Here is a 23,852-nt window from a genome sequence, read left to right as displayed (position 1 = left end):
ACTGGGGTACAAAGGAGCAAGATATATAAATCAATCAATATGGGGATGAGGTAGTTGGATGGGCTATATTACAGATGTGCTGTGTACCGTTGCAGTGATCTGTGAGCTGCTCTGACAGCTGATGCTTAAAGCTAGTGAAGGAGATATGAGTCTCCAGCTCAGTGATCTTTGCAGTTCGTTCCAGTCATTGGCAGCAGAGAACTGGAAGGACAGGCGGAATTGGCTTTGGGGGTGACCAGTGAGATATACCTGCTGGAGCGCGTGCTACGAGTGGGTGCTGCTATGGTGACCAGTAAGATGAGATAAGGCGGGGCTTTATCTAGCAGAGACTTGTAGATGACCTGGAGCCAGTGGGTTTGGCAACAAGCATGAAGCGAGGGCCAGCCAACGAGAGCGTACAGGTCGCAGCAGTGGGTAGTATATGGACCTTTAGTGACAAAACGGATGGCACTGTGATAGACTGCATCTAATTTGTTGAGTAGAGTGTTGGAGGCTATCTTATAAATGACATCGCCGAAGTCGAGGATCGGTAGGATGGTATGTTTGGCAACATGAGTGAAGGATGCTTTGTTGCGAAATAGGAATCCGATTCTAGATTTCATTTTGGATTGGAGATGCTTAATGTGAGTCTGGAAGGAGAGTTTACAGTCTAACCAGACACCTAAGTATTTGTAGTTATCCACATATTCTAAGTCGGAGCCGTCCAGAGTAGTGATGCTGGACGGGCAGGCAGGTGCGGGCAGTGATCGGTTGAAGAGCATGCATTTAGTTTTACTTGCATTTAAGACCAGTTGGAGGCAATGGAAGGAGAGTTGTACGGCATTGAAGCTTGTCTGGAGGTTAGTTAACACAGTGTCCAAAGAAGGGCCAGAAGTATACAGAATGGTGTAGTCTGCGTAGAGGTGGATCAGAGAATCATCAGCAGCAAGAGCGACATCATTGATGTATACAGAGAAGAGAGTCGGCCCGAGAATTGAACCCTGTGGCACCCCCATAGAGATTTGACACACTGAACTCTATCAGAGAAGTAGTTGCTGAACCAGGCGAGGCAATCATTTGAGAAACCAAGGCTGTTGAGTCTGCTGATAAGAATGTGATGATTGACAGAGTCGAAAGCCTTGGTGAAGGAGAAATGGGGAGGCTTGGGCGAGTTGCTGTGGGGAGTGCAGGGCTGTTGACCTGGGTAGGGGTAGCCAGGTGGAAAGCATGGCCAGATGTAGAAAATTGCTTGTTGAAATTCTCCATTATCATGGATTTATCGGTGGTGACAGTGTTTCCTAGCCTCAGTGCCGTGGGCAGCTGGGAGGAGGTGCTCTTATTCTCCATGGACTTTACAGTGTCCCAGAACTTTTTGGAGTTTGCTACAGGATGCACATTTCTGCTTGAAAAAGCTAGCCTTAACTGCCTGTGTATATTGGTTCCTAACTTCCCTGAAAAGTTGCATATCACGGGGGCTATTCGATGCTAATGCATAACGCCACAGGATGTTTTTGTGCTGGTCACGGGCAGTCAGGTCTGCAGAGAACCAAGGGCTATATCTGTTCCTGGTTGTACATTTTTTGAAAGGGGCATTATTTAAGATGGTGAGGAGGGCATTTTTAAAGAATGACCAGGCATCCTCTACTGACAGGATGAGGTCAATATCCTTCCAGGATACCTGGGCCAGTTTGATTAGAAAGGCCTGCTCGCAGAAGTGTTTTAGGGAGCGTTAGACAGTGATGAGGGGTGGTCGTGTACCCGTGTTTACGGATTTGGGGTTGTACCTGGTGGGTTCATTGATAATTTGTGTGAGATTGAGGGCATCAAGCTTAGATCGCAGGATGGCCGGGGTGTTAAGCAAGTCCCAGTTTAGGTCACCTAGCAGCACGAGCTCTGAAGATGGATGGGGGGGGAAATCAGTTCACATATGGTGTCCAGGGCACAGCTGGGGGCAGAGGGTGGTCTATAGCAAGCAGCAACGGAGAGAGACTTGTTTCTGGAAAGGTGGATTTTTAAAAGTAGAAACTTGCATTGTTTAGGCACAGACCTAGATAGTATGACAGAACTCTGCAGGCTCTCTCTGTAGTAGATTGCAACACCGCCACCTTTGGCAGATCTATATTGTTGGAAAATGTTATAGTTGGTGAAATTTCAGGGTTTTTGGTAGTCTTCCTGAGCCAGGATTCAGACATGGCTAGGGCATCCGGGTTGGCAGAGTGTGCTAAAGCAGTGAATAAAACAAACTTAGGGAGGAGGCTTCTAATGTTAACATGCATAAAACCAAGGCTTTTACGGTTACAGAAGTCAACAAAAGATGGCGCCTGGGAAATGGGAGTGGAGCTAGGCACTGCAGGGCCTGGATTAACCTCCACATCACCAGAGGAACAAAGGAGGAGAAGGAGAAGGGTACGGCTAAAGGCTAAAAGAACTGGTTGGCTAGTACGTTCGGAACAGAGTAAAAGGAGCAGATTTCTGGGCACGGTAGAGTAGATTTAAGGCATAATGTACAGACAAAGGTATGGTAGGATGTGAATACAGTGGGAGTAAACCTGTGCATAGAGTGACGACGAAAGAGATAGTCTCTAGAAATATCATTTAAACCAGGTGATGTCATCGCATGTGTGGTAGGTGGAACTAAAAAGTGTTAATTAAGGCATATTGAGCAGGGCTACAGGCTCTACAGTGAAATAAGGCAATATTCACTAACCAAAACAGCAATGGACAAGGCATATTGACGTTAGCGGGAGGCATGCGTAGCCGAGTCCAGTGAGTGTCTTCGGGTAGCTAGCAAGTTAGCAGAGAGACCTTGGAGGGATGTTGCGATGAACGAAAGTCTGTTGTGGCCCCCCCGTGCTATTACGTTGGCAGACAGATAAGCGGGGCTCCATGTGGAAAAACCAGGCCAATTGGCAAATTAGGTATAGTGGCCAAAGAATATGTCCGATGGGCCTCTTAAGCTAACAGTTCGACGTGCTACAGAAAGCTAGCGGGCCGCAGCTAGCTAGTAGCCAGTTAGCTGGTAGCCAGTTAGCTGGCTAGCTTTTGATGGGAGTTCTGGTTCTTAAGTATTAAAATAGCAGATCCGTACCACATTGGGTGAGGAGGCAGGAGAGTATATTTAGTCCGTAGATGGAAAGTGATATTAAAATATATATGAAAAAACCCCAAGGAAAAACAATGTTTACAAGGGACAGGAAGGGACAAGACAAAAACACATCTGACTGCTACCCCATCTTGGAACATGACAGAGATGGGTGGGGCTTTAGAGGGTGTGAACGATGCTGAATGGGTGTAGACAAAAAAAAAAGAGCTCTCCAGCACGTGTACCAAAACATTAAAGGGCGATCTTCTCAAAAGTGGGGTTACAAGTTGATTAACTTTCAAAGCGGAATTACTTTCCCTTTGTTCCTCAACTGTAGTGTATGATATACCATTTTCTAGCTCTGAGACTTTTATCCAATGTATAAAACAACATTTCAAATGTTGCTATATAGGACCAAATCCAGGTGGTTGGTCAAAAATGTGGGGTAGGCACAACATCATAAAAATAATGACAAGGGTTTGAGTGAGAGGACTTACTGGTGTCTCCAAGTGGCCACATACACCTCTCCAAAGTGGGCACAGTTCCTAAGAAATGTCAAAGCACTTTAATTTTTTTTAATTTATTTCACCTTTATTTAACCAGGTAGGCTAGTTGAGAACAAGTTCTCATTTGCAATTGCGACCTGGCCAAGATAAAGCATAGCAGTGTGAACAGACAACACAGAGTAACACATGGAGTAAACAATTAACAAGTCAATAACACAGTAGAAAAAAAGGGAGTTTATATAGATTGTGTGCAAAAGGCATGAGGAGGTAGGCGAATAATTGGAAAGTTTTTAATAACTCAAAGAAGAGTCTTCAACTAGAAAGGTGCTTTTTGAGCTGTCCTAGCTGTGCCGTTGAGAAACTAGAGCGAACACACAGTTTTTTGGTTTGAAACACAAACCTGCATCCCCGCCATAACATTTTACGGTTGTTGTTTACACAATCCAAAAATGGTCCACTGTAAATCTCAATCTGGGTCAGATGAGCATCATTTGAAAGCCTGTTATATTGCCACTATGACTAGCTAAATTATAAACTATGCAATTCAGGGAAACGGATCATAATTTTGGTGACCATAAAAAGGAGTCACGAGTGCATTCAGGTGCATGTGCCACAATGAAGAGCACCAGCTGTTCCGGACGACTGTGTGATCACTCTCTGTAGCCAATGTAAGACTTAAACAGGTTAATATTCACAAGGCCACAGTGCCCGAGGGACTAACAGAACCCATAATCAGAGCATGCGCTAACCAGCTGGCAAGTGTCTTCATTGACATTTTCAAACTCTCCCTGATCCCATCTGTAATACCTACTGGCACCCCTGACTGGCAACGCACAAACAATGCTTAAACATATATAAACAATATAGTTAGAGATAAACTCAAAATACCAACATGTGAGAAAAACTGTACTTTATTAATGTTTCAATGGAACCAAACAAAATAATTTGATTTAATTAAAAATCAATGTCCTCCAAATCAAGGTTTTACAATTAATGGCGCCCTTGAAGATTATTGTAAATAACATCTACCAAAATTAAACCAAATTAAATTCCACTTATTTAAGTGTATCTAGTCTCAAGGAACCATATTGAGCCATTACATCACTTCCTGTTTCACTAGGGTATAAAAATGAGGTAACACACATGCAATATCCTTTTGTCATCCAACACCATGAAGAAAACAAACAAACTGGCAGTTCAAAAGAGACAGATGGTCTTAGACCTTCATAAATCTGGCAATGGCTTCAAGAAGATCCACAAACAATTGAATATACCACTGAGCACTGTCAGGGAAATTATTAGAAAATTCAAAAGATATGGGAACAGTTGAAAACCTCACGGGTAGAGGACGCAAATGCATTTTTCCCCCAAGGATAGGGAGGAGGATGGTGAGAGAAGCAACAAAATCCCCAATTAAATACTGAAAGAATTGCAGGCCTTGGTGGCATCTTGGGGTCACCAGGTTTCAAAAAGCACCATCAGAAGCCACCTCCACATCCACAGGCTCTTTGGAAGGGTTGCCAGAAGAAAGCCCTTTCTGACCCCAAGACACAGACGCAAGCGCTTGGAGTTTGCCAAACGTCATTTAAATTATGACTGGAAAAAGGTGCTCTGGTCAGATGAGACCAAAATTGACCATTTTGGTCAGATACAGCATCGGCATGTTTGGCGTGGAAACAGAGATGCATACAAGGAGAGGCACCTCATACCGACGGTGTAATATGGAAGGGGGTCAGTGATGTTTTGGGGCTGTTTTAATTCCAGAGGTCCAGGGGCACTGGTTAAGATTGATGGCAAAATGAATTCTACCAAGTATCATGCAATTTTGGCTGACAATCTGGTTGCCTCTGCCAGATGGCTGGGACTTGGCCGTAGGTGGACTTTCCAACAAGACAATGACCCGAAACATACCTCAAGATCCACACAGAAATGGTTCTGTGACAACAAAATCAATGTTTTGCCATGGCCATCTCAGTCGCTGGACCTCAATCCAATCGAAAACCTGTGGGCTGAGTGGAAGAGGGCAGTTGATAAGCACAAACCCAAGAAAGTGAAGGATCTGCATAGAGGAATGGTCCAAAATCCTTCCAAATGTGTTCCTTAACCTTGTCAAACATTACAGGAAAAGACTCCATGCTGTTATTCTTGCCAGAGGTGGTTGCACTAAGTACTAAATGAGTAGTGCCAATAATTATGAAACCTTGATGTTGGTTAAATTTATTTTGTATTAAATAATTGAATGATTTTGGTTGGTTCCATTGAAACATTAATAAAGTACAGTATTTCTCACATGTTGGTATTTTGAGTTTCTCTCTATAATTATAATGTTTATATTTTTTTCATTATTGTTTGTGCATTGCCAGTCAGGGGTGACTGGTAATTTTGGAGCCCACTGTACATGTTTCAAGCACACCACCATAGTCCCTGTGCCCAAGAACGCCAAGATACTGACTAAATTGCCCTATTGCACTTACATCTGTAGCCATGAAATGCTTTGCAAGGTTGGTAATGGCTAGGGCTGTAGCGGTCACAAAATTGTGTCAGTCGGTGATTGCAAATTACTGTCAGTCTTTTTTTTTTTACCCCCTTTTCTCCCTAATTTCATGGGATCCAATTGTTAGTAGTTACTGTCTTGTCTCATCGCTACAACTCCCGTACGGGCTCGGGAGAGACAAAGGTCGAGAGCCATGCGCCCTCCGAAACACATCCCAACCAAGCCGCACTGTTTCTTAATAGCGCGCCTCCAACCCGGAAGCCAGCCGCACCAATGTGTCCGAGCAAACACTGTACACCTAGCGACCTGGTCAGCGTACACTGCGCCTGGCCCACCACAGGAGTCGCTAGTGCACGATGAGACAAGGATATCCCTACCAGCCAAACCCTCCCTAACCCGGACGACGCTAGGCCAATTGTGCGTCGCCCCATGGACCTCCCGGTCACGACAGAGCCATAGACCACTGCGCCACACATTTAGCATCTCCTGGCTTCCACACAAGCCACTGATGCTGACCTTTGGAACAACTACATTTTTAAAAGTATAATAAATCTATGTAATATAGCCTACACCTTTACAATAAATCCATTGTTTATTTTAGACAGGTCTAAATAAAAAAATCAACCATGTTTGAAAATATCCGGACTTCTGGGACTGCTCAAAGACGGGACTGGTAACCCTCAGATTGCAGCTCTAACCTGCTCACATTAAACAAGCGTCGATGAAGACCGCGCACCCTGAGTAGTCAACGACATGGGTATTTTGTCTCCGATTCAAAAAGTTGTCTGGGACAGGTAAATAAGGGCCAAAATCATGTTGTGTACACCTGGCTTAATGTACAGTCGTGGCCAAAAGTTTTGAGAATGACACAAATATACATTTTCAAAGTCTGCTGCCTCAGTTTGTATGATGGCAATTTGCATATACTCCAGAATGTTATGAAGAGTGATCAGATGAATTGCAAAGTCCCTCTTTGCCATGCAAAGGAACTGAATCCCCCAAAAACATTTCCACTGCATTTCAGCCCTGCCACAAAAGGACCAGCTGACATGTCAGTGATTCTCTCGTTAACACAGGTGTGTGTGTTGATGAGGACAAGGCTGGAGATCACTCTGTCATGCTGATTGAGTTTGAATAACAGACTGGAAGCTTCAAAAGGAGGGTGGTGCTTGGAAACAATGTTCTTCCTCTATCAACCATGGTTACCTGCAAGGAAACACATGCAGTCATCATTGCTTTGCACAAAAAGGGCTTCACAGGCAAGGATATCGCCGCCAGTAAGATTGCACCTAAATCAACCATTTATTGGATCATCAAGAACTTCAAGGAGAGCGGTTCAATTCTTGTGAAGAAGGCTTCAGGGCGCCCAAGAAAGACCAGCAAGTGCCAGGACCATCTCCTAAAGTTGATTCAGCTGCGGGATCGGGGCACCACCAGTACAGAGCTTGCTCAGGAATGGCAGCAGGCAGGTGTGAGTGCATCTGCATGCACAGTGAGGCAAAGACTTTTGGAGGATGACCTGGTGTCAAGAAGGGCAGCAAAGAAGCCACTTCTCTCCAGGAAAAACATCAGGGACAGACTGATTTTCTTCAAAAGGTACAGGGATTGGACTGCTGAGGACTAGGGTACAGTCATTTTCGCTGATGAATCCCCTTTCCGATTGTTTGGGGCATCTGGAAAAAAGCTTCTCTGGAGAAGACAAGGTGAGCGCTACCATCAGTCCTGTGTCATGCCAACAGTAAAGCATCCTGAGACCATTCATGTGTGGGGTTGCTTTTCAGCCAAGGGAGTGGGTTCACTCACAATTTTGCCTAAGAACACAGCCATGAATAAAGAATGGTACCAACACATCCTCTGCTTTTTCCAGCATGATGGAGCACCTTTCCATAAGGAAAAAGTGATAATTAAGTGGCTCGGGGAACAAAACATTGATATTTTTGGGTCCATGGCCAGGAAACTCCCCAGACCTTAATCCCATTGAGAACTTGTGGTCAATCCTCAATAGGCAGGTGGACAAACAAAAACCCACAAATTCTGACAAACTCCAAGCATTGATTATGCAAGAATGGGCTGCCATCAGTCAGGATGTGGCCCAGAAGTTAATTGACAGCATGCCAGGGTGGATTGCAGAGGTCTTGAAAAAGAAGGGTCAACACTGCAAATATTGACTCTTTGCATCAACTTCATGTAATTGTCAATAAAAGCCTTTGACACTTATGAAATGCTTGTAATTATACTTCAGTATTCCATAGTAACATCTGACAAAAATATCTAAAGACACTGAGGCAGCAGACTTTGTGAAAATTAATATTTGTGTCATTCTCAAAACTTTTGGCCACGACTGTACATACTAACATACGTATGAACATATGGAGACAGATCCATAGTCCCTCCCACCCAATTTCATTGTGGGGGAAGAATAATTTAAGCTTAAAAGCCCCTATCTAACTAGGCAAGTCAGTTAACAAATTCTTATTTACAATGACAGCCTACCCCGGCCAAACACTCCCCTAACCTGGACAACACTGGGCCAATTGTGCGCTGCCCCATGGGATACAGCCCAGGATCGAACCAGGGTCTGTAGTGACGCCTCTAGCACTGAGCTGCAGTGCCTTAGACCCCTGCGCCACTCGGGAGCCGCAAAAATACTTATCAGATCTAGATGGGGATTCCTAAACACTTCTTGGGTAGTCTAGAACAGTCCAATGACTTCACTGGTTGAAATGGTTGAATATAAAATCAAACTAGAGAAAATTACTTAATGTGGGTATAAGCTAAAATTCTTTCTAACCTAACCACTTTGGCTGACAGTAAATTTACTTGCGTTGGGGTGAGGATTACTAGGGCCACATTCAGTAAGCAAACGTTGTGGATTGTTGCAAATATATATCATGAATAGAGCGGACATGATTCTACATATCAGGCATGTTTGTTGTACGTGAGATATCTCTATCCGAACGTTCTACAAAGTTGTGCCAAACCCAAATTGCTTTCAGCAATTTAGACATCCTGGCTGATTGGCTGGCTAATCCCACAGGGACCTACCATTGGCTAAAAGAAGGGCAACTCTAGGTTAGAGTTGTGAAATCGTTCCTTTGTGCGATGGACATACTGCTGAAACTCCCAAGCCTAGTCAAAAATAAGAGGATCTTGTGCTTGGCCCAGAGCTTTAAATGTGTCCTTATTTATATCCTCAGCTGTCTCCTTCATTGGAGAAAAAAAAAATACCAATGCATTCTTCGGCTGGAAATATCCTGCTCTAACCACAGATATGTTCAATCTGACTGGCTTTGGGGTGCTGGAGCACAGTAGGGCCTACACACCCACCTACCGCTTTAGACTTCCACACAGCGGGCAGACATTTTTCTTTCCTTTGTCAGTGGCTAGTGGCTGGCTGGGTTGGTTTGTTTGGAGTCTGTTTACCTATGTGACGGCCTGACCTCATCTAGAATGTTCTCGTACTAAAAATCAAATCTGATTTTGTCATGTGCTTAGTAAACAATAGGTGTAGACTAACGCAGAGAGAAAAAGTTGTCGAAAAATAATAACATGAGAAGCTAGGGAAGAATAGCCTGGATGATGACAGATAATGGCACCTTCAGACCTATAGTATTGGGTTAGGGTCAGGCTTGGGTTTAAGTCCTATTAGAAATCGTTGCAGATAGAAATATCACAAATACAGCTGACACGATTCCTTATTCTCCATATCAGAGAAGCATGATATTTCTATCTGAACATTCATTCAAATAGTTCAGAAGTCACAAAACTGCAAAACCCGGCCACCTGGCACTCCAGACAGGATAAAGAAAAAACAAAGAGTATTAGAAATATTTCAAATAGTATTTTAGCCCAGGTCTGGTCAAACGGGAAGACCCTTTATTTGAAACGGTTGCTAATACACTAAAGAGGTGTAAAATGTAATTGTAAATCCCACTAAACTTTAATTTCAAACAGTCCGGAGATGAGTTAAATCCCTTTAATAAAGACCACCCTCTTGTCAGTAGCATTCATGAACCCTGATTAAGCACATGCAACTGCTGAGCATGCTGCTAAGAGTGTGAGTCTTCAAATACAAAAACAACCATAAGTGGTGGAGAAGGCCACGGCTCGACACGGCTTCCTTTCCTCGTCTCCTTTCATTCACCACAACTGACGGTGAAAAGCCTGGGTAGCTTTTCAAACTTAACGACTTGCTCTTTGCAGGATAAGCCAGATTACTACTGTAATGCAAACAGGGTGTAAATAGGTCTTTATGAATTCAATTTGATTGATTTATTGGACTGCTTTCAGATCAGTGCTGATCCAGAAAGAACGTAAACCAGGAGAAGACACGAGGAAAGGAAGCTATGTCAGACTTTTGGGACGTAACCTACAAAAAGCAGGAAATCGAAAAAGAGCCACTCACTGCTGCCGCCCGTGCCAACCGTGTTGATACTCCCAGGCACCGAGGAGGACGGGTAGAGTGCCAGGTGCCCGCCATTCTCACACCCTCCATGCCCCTGCTGCTGTTGGTGCCAACCACTGCCCAATCCCGAGTCCCTGGACCCCTGCCAGCCGTTGAGCCTATCATCCGAGCCGTAGCGCTGGTGGTGGTACAGCTGACCCAGGTGGCTCCCTGAGGAACTCCAACTGGACCCCGACAAGGAGTGTGTCGAGGGGGTCGTCTGATGGAGTGAGGCCGGGGCGGGGGGTGGCCGTTCCAACGAGTCACCCCGGGCAGCGGCGCGCTCCTCCAGATGGTTGAGCCAGAGGGCGAGGGCGGCGCGGTCGTCCAGCGAGGTGGCCGGGTGGATGAGGGCGTAGGAGAGGAGCTGCCGTGACTCTTCGAGGTGGCGGCCATGGTCGATGGTGTGCGCCAGGATGCGTGGGAGGAGGCGCATGTACTCGCCCTTGGCTTCGACGTTGCCTGGCTTGAGCAGGGGCAGGTGGGTGAGGACCAGGGAGATGACGCGCTCCTTGGGCTCGCCCTGCCACTGGCTGATCACCACTGGGGGAGGAAGAGAGGAGGGGAGTGGAGAGAGAAAAAAAAAGAGAGAGGAAGGGTTAGTACAAAAATCTACAGTACAACATAACCGTGGCTTATTCAGGATGGTGCAACACTTTGCATATAGCAATGTGTGGGAGACGATCCCTTATCCAGCAAGTCAGAACATCAATTCTGTTCCACACAATATCTTTCAGTAGAAATGTTCTGTAATTGCCTTCGCACTGGGCTGAGTGAAGCCCGGGATAGACCCATGGGTGTTTGTATTAGCTTGTTCTCTCTAAGGAAAGAGGCAGGGTGGATTTGGCCTTCGGTTCGACAGAACTCCAGGCAAAGCCACTCTCTTCACATTCCAACAGATTCTCAACTTATCCCCAACATATTATGGGAGCTGGAAGAAAACTAAGTACTTCAGGTATTCCCAAACAATTATGTTGTGGGAGCTCTTGCTTGTAGGAAATCCAGATGCCTTCCTCACCCTTAAACAGGACTTGACAGGAACATAAAATAATCAATAACCTGTTTACAACCACACATGGTGGTGGGCAGACGGAGAAAGCAAGGGGTGGATGGAAGAACGAGAGGCAATAAAGGACAAGATCGATTACGAGGGGCCGCTTTTTATTTTCCTCTTTTGTTAAAATCGCCACGTTCAAATTCTTTAAAAGTGCATCCCCTCCTTCCTCTAAGTAATCACGGGTTAGAAATGAATGGACAGGTGAAAGCCATGTGGAGTTCACTTGTCCAATCATGCCTAAATCAGTGGTAACATCAAGGAAGAATGGACAATAAAAGGAATATCTAGAAGTCTAGTGTGGGTGGGTAGGTAGTTAGTTGAGCCCTAGGCAGTGTGGTTGCTATACCTATCCTGTGAGGTCGTGGAGCCTATTGTTGTCTCAGCACTGCAGCCGTGAGAAGCATGCGTCTCAGAAACATTGCGTCATTCCTATCAGATTGGGACAGAGGCTATACATACGTCCGGGTCGAAGCTGTGGGGCTCAGGCCTGACCGCCACCGAGAATAGAGGAGACTGTATTGTAAGAGTAGAGGATACTGCAGTCAGCCCAGGGGTTAACTTCCTGTTTAGGGATTGGGATGTGTGCATGTTTGTGTGACCCTTTACGTCATTGGTCAAACATAACAGGCCGGGCAGATGTAGGCTACTGTAGTCCTCATCTCTAATTCTGATACATGACGAAAGGGAATAGATAAATACTAAATATATATCTAAATAATAAATGATAGAATAATACTACAGTACACAGTATTCTCCAGAGGTCACAGCTTTGTCACAGAAACAAAGGTTCTGTCCCACATGGCACTCTATTCCCTATATAGTGTATTACTTTTGACTAGGGCCCATAGGTCAAAAGTAGAGCACTATATAGGGAGTAGGGTGCCATTTGGGACACGTCCTGAGTACAGAGGCTTGTTGAGGAACGAGGCAAGGCTAACTCCTTGTTTAGAAAGCACACAGATGTCACCTAATGGGGACCACAGGCGGGCGGCTCTGTGGCTGGCCTATGTTTAAGTGTCCCCTTCAGTAGCTAGGGCTTTTTTTTGGCACTGCCATTTTTAAAGTTCACGAGCCCTGACGGCAAGAGAGAGAGGAGGTAGAAAGGGAGCGAGAAGGAAGAAGAGAGGAAAAGAGGAGAAAGGGAGGCAGTGTAAGGAAAGGAGAGTGTGTGCAAGAGAAAAAGAGAGCAACAAAATAGTGGGAAAGAGAGAGGGAGTGAGCGTGAGAGGACGATGTGATCTTTTCAATCAGAACACATGTACGCTACAAACATGCCCAGGGATAAAACACTCAAACCTGAGTCTACACTGCTTGCTTCAGGACCAAGTAAAGATGATATTTATTTTATTTTTTATTTTATTTTAATTTCACCTTTATTTAACCGGGTAGGCTAGTTGAGAACAAGTTCTCATTTACAACTGCGACCTGGCCAAGATAAAGCATAGCAGTGTGAACAGACAACACAGAGTTACACATGGAGTAAACAATAAACAAGTCAATAACACAGTAGAAAAAAAGAAAAAAAAGAAAAAAAGAGTCTATATACATTGTGTGCAAAAGGCATGAGGTAGACGAAGAATTACAATTTAGCAGATTAACACGAGTGATAAAAGATCAGAAGGTCATGTGCAGGTAGAGATACTGGTATGCAAAAGAGCAGAAAAGTACATAAATAAAAACAGTATGGGGATGAGGTAGGCAAATTGGGTGGGCTATTTACCAATAGACTATGTAAAGCTGCAGCGATCAGTTAGCTGCTCAGATAGCAGATGTTTAAAGTTGGTGAGGGAGATAAGTCTCCAACTTCAACGATTTTTGCAATTCGTTCCAGTCGCAGGCAGCAGAGAACTGGAAGGAAAGGCGGCCAAATTAGGTATTGGCTTTAGGGATGATCATTGAGATACACCCGCTGGAGCGCGTGCTACGGGTGGGTGTTGCCATTGTGACCAGTGAACTGAGATAAGGCGGAGCTTTACCTAGCATGGACTTGTAGATGACCTGGAGCCAGTGGGTCTGGCGACGAATATGTAGCAAGGGCCAGCCGACTAGAGCATACAGGTCGCAGTGGTGGGAGGTACAAGGTGCTTTAGTAACAAAACGGATGGCACTGTGATAAACTGCATTCAGTTTGCTGAGTAGAGTATTGGAAGCTATTTTGTAGATGACATCGCCGAAGTCGAGGATCGGTAGGATAGTCAGTTTTACGAGGGTAAGTTTGGCGGCGTGAGTGAAGGAGGCTTTGTTACGAAATAGAAAGCAGATTCTAGATTTGATTTTGGATTGGAGATGTTTGATATAAGTCTGGAAGGAGAGCTTACAGTCTAGCCAGACACCTAGGTACTTATAGATGTCCACATATTCTAGGTCAGAACCATCCAGGGTGGTGATGCTAGTCAGGGTGCAGGCAGCGAATGTTTGAAAAGCATGCATTTGGTTTTACTAGCGTTTAAGAGCAGTTGGAGGCCACGGAAGGAGTGTTGTATGGCATATAAGCTCATTTGGAGGTTAGATAGCAGTGTCCAAGGAAGAGCCAGAAGTATACAGAATGGTGTCGTCTGCGTAGAGGTGGATCAGGGAATCACCCGCAGCAAGAGCAACATCATTGATATATACAGAGAAAAGAGTCGGCCCGAGAATTGAACCCTGTGGCACCCCCATAGAGACTGCCAGAGGACCGGACAACATGCCTCTCCGATTTGACACACTGAACTCTGTCTGCAAAGTAGTTGGTGAACCAGGCAAGGCAGTCATTAGAAAAACCGAGGCTACCGAGTCTGCCGATAAGAATATGGTGATTGACAGAGTCGAAATATAGGGATGTTATCTCTGGAAGAAGGAGCACCAGCATGTATTCAAGACCATCTACAGTATCTGCAGGTGTCAACAAAAGGGCAGGGGGCGGCAAGTAGTCTAGTGGTTAGAGTGTTGGACTAGTAACCAAAAGGTTGCTGGATCAAAAATATATAAATAACCAGGGAATGAGAAGATGTAGGTGTATTTTCCCATAGAGTGGTGCCCCAGTACTGTACCTACTGCCTATGGCTGGACTAAAGGCCCAGTTTATCTCGTAATCAAGTCCTCATGACCCCCTGTAATGCCCCTCACTTGAGTGAGTGTGCACTTGACTTGGCCTGAGCTCCCCCTCTCCCTTTATTGCTTTCACTATCCACTGACTCTCCAATCCTACAGTCGCTATATCAGTCTACTATGCTCCTCCACTCCCTCTCTTTTCATCCTTCTTTACTTGGCCTTCCTCTCCCTCCACCTTCCCTTTCTCATCCACTCCCCCCTCTCTCGCTTTCTCTCTAAGGGGTTAGTTGTGCATGAGAGCAGCAGGCAGCTAACACAATAGCCTACTCATCTCTGGGATTCTCACTTCCTCACTCCCCCCTCACTTCCTCCCTGCATTCACATACAGATGACATCCCAAAACAGCTTGAGACCACAAGTCTTCCTCCCTCTAAGTGTCACTTTTATTAATCTATTCCTTGCCTGTCCGGGAAGAAGAGCGACATTGATCACACTTTATTGAAATGGGATTATGTTACGTGCATCTTTGAACGGGTATCCATTCATCTTGTGCTGTGAGACACACACACAATCAAAAATGTAGAATACAAAAGTCCTGAGTGCGCTCGCACGCTCACATACTCTCCTCGTCTCCTCTCCTGCATCTACACTGATCTGAAAACACAGGACAGGTGAAAAGCAATATGGAAACCTCCCTCGGGGAATTTGCTTACAGATCATCATTACAGTTACAGTACAAAAGGTAAGAAGACGAGACTCAAATACCACTAGAGATGCACCCCCGGGGGTTGGAAAGAACAAGAGTCAACAACAGCTGGACGAGTCTCAGTGGATGAGAACGCTTCCTTTATAAAAGAGGGGGAAATAAGGAAAAAGAGAAACCTGCCCACATTGCCTGTCAAGAGGTCAGTTTACAGCGTTCAGAGGTCAAAGTGTGGTCACTAGGCTAGGGAAACAAGCCACGAGTGAACCCAGAGGAATGCAAACAAGGAGGGAGAGTTTTGAAGTCTGTGGCAGACTTCTCTTCTGCTTTCCTCCTCCCTCTATCCCCACCCTCGCTGACCCCTCAGGGTAGTGTTAACCTCATCCAAGTCCAGCAGAAAAAGGGAGAGAGAAGAAAAAATTAATTAGAAAGCAGAGCAGACACTGTTGAGGGGCTGTAGAAGTAGAAAGGAAACAGTGAGATGCCGCTCCTTACCTCCCCTCACTGGGCCTGAGTCATCGCTCCCTCAGTCTCTCCCATTCCTAGTCATTTTTGTCTCCCGCTGAAAGATGTCAGTCTCTGAGTTTCTCACTCTCTAATAGCTCCCTCTGTCCTTCCCAACCTAACTCTGAGGGTATGGTGACTGGCCTTAACAGAGGGAGAGGTCATTTCTGGGAATGCGTGGATCACATTCACAGTATCTCCAAGCCCCCCCGTCCAGTCAAAGGATGACCCTCCTTCAGTCAGCCGGACTTGGGCCTGTTCTCTCAACTAGACAATGCAGTGTTGCCTGGTGAACTCCACGTGGCACCCCGGCCCAGCAAACAAAACACTTTTTCCGCTGTCGCAGAGGGTGTGGCTTTCTAAAATTCCTGCATTGGGCCATATTTGGTTTCTTTCTCTTCAGAAAGAAACCACATTTTCTCCCCAAAATACAATAACAGAATTGTAATACAAAAATGATGCTAAATGAACATAGGGGAAACACTGGGAACAGGGTGTCATTTGGACCAGCAGCCATGGCACTCATCAAAGAGGGTGCGTCCTTCGCTCAGTGTATAAATACAGCCGTGTTTTTCCACTTGGGTCACTTTGCAGAGGCATGTGGTTCTCGCACTTCCTGAGCTCAGCCCAACTGTCTCCCTGCAAGTCTGGTGCCACAAACCCCACGGATGATACAGAAAAGACAGTTATCAACCATAGAAATAAAAAAATTCAGGGTTAGAGGTTCCAAGCTCTTTCTTTGGATTAGATTCCTATGAAACCAAGCCCTCATACAGGTCACCACAGGAAGGAAAAGGTTTGTCATCACCACCAACACCGTAGATCATTTTACTTGCCGGCAGAGTAGAAATGACAAAGAGACAGACAACTCTAAACAAAATAGACTCTTCAAGCCCACTCCAAAATAAATGGATGCCTATAGATAGGGAGGTCTCTGCTTTAAGAAGGATTACAAAAATGAACTTAGGAGTTTTCAAATGGTCGTCATGGCAGTGGTAAGCCAGGTTGTAGGCTAGGCTACGTCACAACAAAACAAAAAAAACATCCCGCACTGTATGTCAGTCTGACCTGGCTTCACCATCACATGGTCCAACTTCGCTCAAGCTGCCTGAGCTGTGGCAAATGACACATCTTGCAGTGGTTGGCTGTCCTTCATAGACAAGCCACAGCTTTGGTTTGTGAACTCACACAGAGACAGACATAGGGCACACACATACACACGAGAAAGACACAGGGAGAGGAATAACATCGAGAGAGAGAGAGGTGGTCACTGGGTCCATGCCAAACCCATTACATAGCCAACTACCTGTTCACAAGAAGTGTCCCCTTTGAATTAAATCAAACTTTGAGACATCAAATGACAGAGGGTTGGATGCAAATCCAGCAGCTCGGGAAGCATAACTTCTGTACAGATACAAGACAGACAACCACTTCTTCATCTATTGTCCATCCAGGTGTGGAATTATGTAGAGTCACCGTGGAAAATTAGTTACACAAGTGATTTTTATAATTGGCTGAGATGACACACACAGGGAGAGACTGTCAGACACATGATTCCCCTTGTTCTAAAAATAGTTCTGGTCAACATTACACACAGTCCCAACAACGCCGGGTGGGAGAGAGATAACACCCTATTTATACGAGACCAGAAGAGCACATCAACCCGAAAAACACCCAGCCAGCCACCACACATTGCGTGCACACCAAACACTCCATACGGCCCCCAAAAATGCCATTATTAGCCCGCCACTCCCCCACCACAATGCTTTGGGCCACCATCCACCCAGCGCTGCCTGTTTTCCGTCTGAAGTTTACCTCATGGCTGAGTTTAGAGCCAGGTTTATGGGGCCTAACCCTACTGTCCTGTATTTATCCTGTCAGCAAAACAAACAGGTCCCGGGGCCCTCTCCGTGCCCGCCGCACTACCGGGGCATTTTTAGAGTGTTGAGTCAATAGGGGGCGACTCGTTCCATTCAACACAGCGTATTCCTGTAACATTTGCCTTCACAACGTGAGGTTTAACCTTTAGCCGCAGTTACACTACATGGCCAAAAGTATATGGACAAACCTTCAAATGAATGGATTCTGCTTTTTTCAGCCACACCCGTTGCTGACAGGTGTATAAAACTGAGCACACCACCAGGCAATCTCCACAGACCAACATAAGTAACAGAATGGCCCGTACCGAAGAGCTCAGTGACTTTCAACGTGGCACTGTCATAGGATGCCGCTTTTACAACTCTGGGATTCTCACTTCCTCCCTCCCTCCTCTCCCCCTTCACTTCCTCCCTGTATTCACATATAGATGACATCCAAAAACAGCTTGAGACCACAAGTCTTCCTCCCTCTAAGTGTCACTTTTATTCATCTATTCCTTGCCTGTCCGGGAAGAAGAGCGACATTGATCACACTTTATTGAAATGTGATTATGTTACGTGCATCTTTGAACGGGTATCCATTCATCTTGTGCTGTGAGACACACACACAATCAACAATGTAGAATACAAAAGTCCTGAGTGTGCTCGCACGCTCACATACTCTCCTCGTCTCCTCTCCTGCATCTACACTGATCTGAAAACACAGGACAGGTGAAAAGCAATATGGAAACCTCCCTCGGGGAATTTGCTTACAGATCATCATTACAGTTACAGTACAAAGGTAAGAAGACGAGACTCAAATACCACTAGAGATGCACCCCCGGGGGTTGGAAAGAACAAGAGTCAACAGCTGGATGGGTCTCAGTTTAGCCTTTAGCCGCAGTTACACTACATGGCCAAAAGTATATGGACAAACTTTCATATTAATGGATTCTTCTTTTTCAGCCACACCTGTTGCTGAAAGGTGGATAAAATAGAGCACACCGCCAGGCAATCTCCATAGACAAACATTAGTAGCAGAATGGCCCGTACCGACGAGCTCAGTGACTTTCAACATGGCACTGTCATAGAATGTCACTTTTCCAACAAGTCAGTTCGTCAGATTTTTGCCCTGCTAGAGCTGCCCCGGGTCAACTGTAAGTGCGGTTATTGTGAAGTGGAAACGTCTAGGACTAACAACAGCTCAACTGCGAAGTGGTAGGCCACACAAGCTCACAGAACGGGACCGCCAAGTGATGAAGCATGTAAAAATTGTCTGTCCTCGGTTGCAACACTCACTACAGAGCTCCAAACTGCCTCTGGAAGCAACATCGGGAAAGAACGGTTCGTCTGGAGCTTCATGAAATGAGTTTCCATGGCCGAGCAGCCGTACACAAAGCCTAAGACCACCATGCGCAACGCCAAGTGTCGGCTGGAGTGGTGTAAAGCTCACCACCATTGGACTCTGGAGCAGCTATCTGGAGAGATGTATCATGCTTCACCATCTGGGTTTGGCGGATGCCAGGAGAACGCAACCTGCCCCGATGCATAGTGCCAACTGCAAAGTTTAGTGCAGGAGGAATAATGGTCTGGGGCTGTTTTTCATAGTTCGGGCTAGGCCTTTTAGATCCAATGATGGGAAATCTTAATGCTACAGCATACAATAACATTGTAAATGATTCTGTGCTTCCAACTTTGTGGCAATAGTTTGAGGAAAGCCCTTTCCTGTTTCAGCATGACAATGCACCAGTGCACAAAGCGAGGTCCATACAAAAATGGTTTGTTTCGAGATCGGTGTGGAAGAACTTGACTGGCTTGCACAGAGCCCTGACCTCAACCCAATCAAACGCCTTTGGGATGATTTGGAACGCCGACTGCGAGCCAGGCCTAATCGCCCAACATCAGTGGCCAACATCACTAATGCTCTTGTGGCTGAATGGAAGCAAGTCACTGCAGCAATGTTCTAGTGGAAAGCCTTCCCAGGAGAGTGGAGGCTGTTATAGCAGCAAGGGGGGGGAACCAGCTCCATATTAATGCCAATGATTTTGGAATGAGATGTTTGACGAGCAGTTGTCCACATACTTTTGTCATGTAGAGAAGCTCCCTCAGAAAAGCTTGCTCAAAAGACTAAGAGTTTGGAAGTTTAATCGAGCCAACAGACTGAGAGAAAGGGGGAAAAGCAATGGATAGTGGCCCAGAAAGAAAAATAGTCCTAATAATTTGGTGGGTGCATATATATTTGTCCTATTTCACAAAACATTATTATTTATTTTTTTCATATACCAACTCTGCCTGAGACACCCTCGCAGAGTGGGGTAACGGCCAAATGGGTTGGTCTGTACTTTTACCCACACAGAGAAAAAAAAACAATACTGTGTTGGGCCATGGCAAGAGACCCACTGCGCCACCTACACCCACGACCAACAACTCAACAGGAATTTCCAGGAGTGGAAAAGTAACGGGACGAAGGAGGGTAAAACTTACAAAATGTCAACTTTGGAAAAGGCCATTCAGAATGAGACGAAAGACCAAGAAGGGGGGTTGGAAGCCTTCTACAAAAGAAGGAAAGAAAGACAAGAGAGGGGAATGAAAGAAGAAAATAGGGAAAAAGGTTTCCCACCCATATCCCTCCCTTCCCGAATGGACTCTCCAGCTCAGCAGTGAGGAATGCGCTGGCATACCACAGGTCCTAGCTGAAGAATGCAGTTTCCGAGCGGGGCCAGAGCTGATGCTAACATCCCCAAACCGGAGCTGATTAGACAGAGGTCCCCCCCCCACCCCCCACACACATACACTTGCTCCAGCCCTCTGTAGCCCCAGCCCCTACCATAACAAACAACCAAACAACTTATAATATGTTCCACAGAATGGAGAGGGAAAGAAAGAAGAAAAGTGGGGGAGAGAGAGAGTAGGCTATGGGGAAGGAAAAAGTTGAGGTACTACCCGTGTCCCAATACAAATAGAAGGCTTCCTCTCATTCTCCACCATTGACACATGTACCTGAAAAGACTGGATAAGTCACTACAATCTAACTTCCACCAGAAAGTTTGTTCCATATCAGTGGTTGTTGGGAGGAAAAGGGACAAGGGAGGGAAACTAACATACACCAGTATGTAGGGACAAAGCCAATGTACAGTACCAGTCAAAAGTTTGGACACACCTACTCATTCAAGGGTTTTTCTTTATTTTTGTACCATTTTCTACATTGTAGAATAATAGTGAAGACATCAAAATGATGAAATAACACATATGGAATCATGTAGTAAGCTCTGGCTGTCCCTCAAAGTCCTTCTGTAAGGGTTATTTAGTTTAGCTATCATCCAGCTGTGAGCCCCTGATAGTTCAGTTCGAGAGAGACAGAGAGAGAGAGAGCGGAGAGGAGACACCAGCGCAAATGGACTGGGCTGACTCCGTTTCTAAGTATAGCAGCAGACAGGGCTGGCTTCACGAAAGTATACTGAGCTGACACGCTAACTTGGGGGTGAGGTTTCTCCTAAGAAAGACCAGGGCTGAGGGAGGGAGGCAGGGAGAGACAGTGTGTGTGTAGGAGTGAGCTCATCGTAGGCCTCCCGCCTGGCCCACCCTCTCCACAAGCGGTGGCGGTACGCTGCAGGGCTGGGTCGACAGGCACCCACAGGCCCAAAACCCAGAGACTTGCATCGACTCGGATCCGGGTGAAAGGTGAGGTAGGAGAATGTGTGAGAGTGAGAGAGATAGGAGACGTGAAGAGGGCAAAAAAACACATTGAAAGAGGTTAAAAAAGGGCCGGAGAGAGAAAGGAAGCAGGAGGGATGGAAAGAGAGTGAACAACAAAGCAAGAAAAAAAGTGAGTGAAAGAAAGAGGAAGAGAGAGTAAAACAGAGCGAGAAAAGACTTAAAGACCTGGCCTGCAGCACTTCTAAAGAGCCAGCCAGCTAGGCAGGAAGAACTGTACTTTAGTGACCAGGATCCCTTGCTAGGCTAATCTGAAGGCTTCAGCCCCTGACTGACCCACTGACACAGAGGTAATGAGCAGACAGACAGGGCCCTGTCTCGAGCTCACACAGAGAGGAGAGGGAAGGAAAAAGGAGGGGGAGAGAGGGAGGAGAGTGAGACCATGTGTGAAAGAGGAAGACATTGTGAGACAGAATAGGAAGATAATTGTTTGTACTATTTTATAGTAAGAACAATACAATTTAACATGGCTGAATAAAATAGAAAGGATATTATTCCCCAAACGATTTCCAAGGGGGTGCGCATTCTGTGTTGAGCGGTTAACAAAAGAAACGGGTCCTCCTTTATGCTTAATTTAGAGTTATTCATGCAATTTTAATTTCATGCAATTCTAAGGCTGCATGATGCGACTAAGAATCATGCTAGCCCCCCAAAATATGTTTTTCTCCGATCACGGATAATTACACACAAAAAAAGTCATAATCGTCTCCAGAAAATTGCCCATTTCTGTTACGATACTCGTTTAGTAGCTACCATAGCATATTTGCCAGCTTTAGCTAGTCAAGGTTAGCGTTCTAGTAAAATTGTGAGTTATTCGTGCTTGCATGATTCTTCATCATGTCAGTCAGTCAAGTGAGGTGTTACGTGGTCTAAATAACTCAACTGGCTAGTCTGCCTGTCTGCAAAGAGAAGTGTTCAGATTGGATAGAGTGAAGCTATATATATATATATATATATTTCTGTCCACTCGCTTCATAATTTCATCCGATTGCTGCTGCCTCTTGTTAGCCTGCTACTATGATAGATCAAATATTAAACTTGTCTGCCTGCTGTATAGGTTAGGACACAGACACATTGGGGAAGCTACCATAGCATATTTGCCAGCTTTAGCTAGAACGCTAGCTAGTTTTCTAATCCAAAAAAAACAGATTGCATGGAAAGTCTATTCTGTAGATGGTAAGTAGCTAGCTAGCCTAGTTGGTAGGCCCAACAAAAACACCAGCTAACGTTTGCTATCCAACTAGAAAACAGCGCTAAATCATCCAGCAGAATTAATTTATTCAGAAAAAGAAAACTAATTGCATGGAAAACTTACTTTCTCTCTCCTGTGTTGATGTTTTTGACTTACAACACTTTGTCGCTAAAGAAACAATCTTTGCTGTCTGGATTTTGAACACTGACCCCATTCTTTGTGCGCTGTTACATGACATCAGTGTCAACATGTGGGCACGTTTGAGGTTGTCCTTATTTAGAGCGTAGATCATGGCATGATGCCTTAATTCCTGGGATGAATAAATAATTGCACATCCCATCCAAAAGTGAGAATGTTCCTCAACAGTGAAACCCTTAAGGTTACATGATTCAACCAAGCTTAATAGGCTTACAATGACAAGCACGAATGACAAGCACGAATAACTCACAATTTTACTTTTTATTGTTTCATCTTTTTTATTATTATTATTATTATTGATGGTTAAGTTAATTGACTCATTGTAAAATGCACCATTTAATGATTTAACAATTTAAAATGTATTTATTTGATGTTAACCATTTGTGAACCCGTTTTTGCTATTGGGCCTGGGCATCAGACTCCAGAGCCCTTTATTGCAGAGTTGTGTCAATGAGGTGGTATGTTTTCAATTTGCCAAAACGTATGTGCTTTGGGCAGGCTGAAATATGGTTCGTTGGAATGCTATCAGAAACTAACATTTGTAACAAGCATGGTAACAGGCATTCGCTGTTACACCCCAGTAATTACAGAATGCAATTAGCGTAACTATGAATTATAACTACAACACTTGTTCCAGAGAAACTACATATTTAACTACACTGCAATAAGGCCAACTTAAAATGAAGTGTTACCAGGATCAAGTCAACTTAACTCCTATCTGCAAGTGCATGTGTGTTTCCCTCAAAGTTTAATTTATATTTATGACCTCCAATCCTGTTCCGAGCATTGGAAATAGTAGCGTAGCCGCGCAGGAGCTAACTATCTATTGAGCTCAGCTGGAAGGACAACAAATTGGGAAACACCTGCTTCTGTCACTAGCCCCAGATCCAGCAGGCCAGCGTCCTCTGTCTGTGTGTGTGCACGCGTTCTCTCTGTGTGCGTTTGTGGTCACTTATTATTGAGCCAGTGACGATGAGCTACACGCTTTCAGGACACTCCACTTCCTCTTCCACGAGGAAGAGGAAAAGGAAACGCATCACTGCTACCTAAAAGTACATAAGTGTGCTATATTCCTTTCTCCTTTCACGTTTCT

General features: G+C 45.1%; 1 protein-coding gene across 6 annotated transcripts in view; it reads right to left on the bottom strand.

The window, feature by feature from the left end:
• The window catches only part of LOC112256418 (protein Smaug homolog 1), an 82,933-nt gene that overhangs the window by 11,349 nt on the left and 47,732 nt on the right, over window positions 1-23,852 (bottom strand). For all 6 annotated transcript variants that reach the window (XM_042305291.1, XM_042305292.1, XM_042305290.1 and 3 more), the window contains one exon: window positions 10,467-11,048. In XM_042305291.1, coding sequence (XP_042161225.1) covers window positions 10,467-11,048 — 582 coding nt within the window. The remainder of the gene's footprint in view (window positions 1-10,466; window positions 11,049-23,852) is intronic.

This window comes from Oncorhynchus tshawytscha, linkage group LG24, assembly GCF_018296145.1.
Source record: "Oncorhynchus tshawytscha isolate Ot180627B linkage group LG24, Otsh_v2.0, whole genome shotgun sequence".
NCBI lineage: Eukaryota > Metazoa > Chordata > Actinopteri > Salmoniformes > Salmonidae > Oncorhynchus > Oncorhynchus tshawytscha.
Note: the sequence above shows the minus strand (reverse complement) of the source record. Positions and strands in the feature narration are given on the sequence as shown.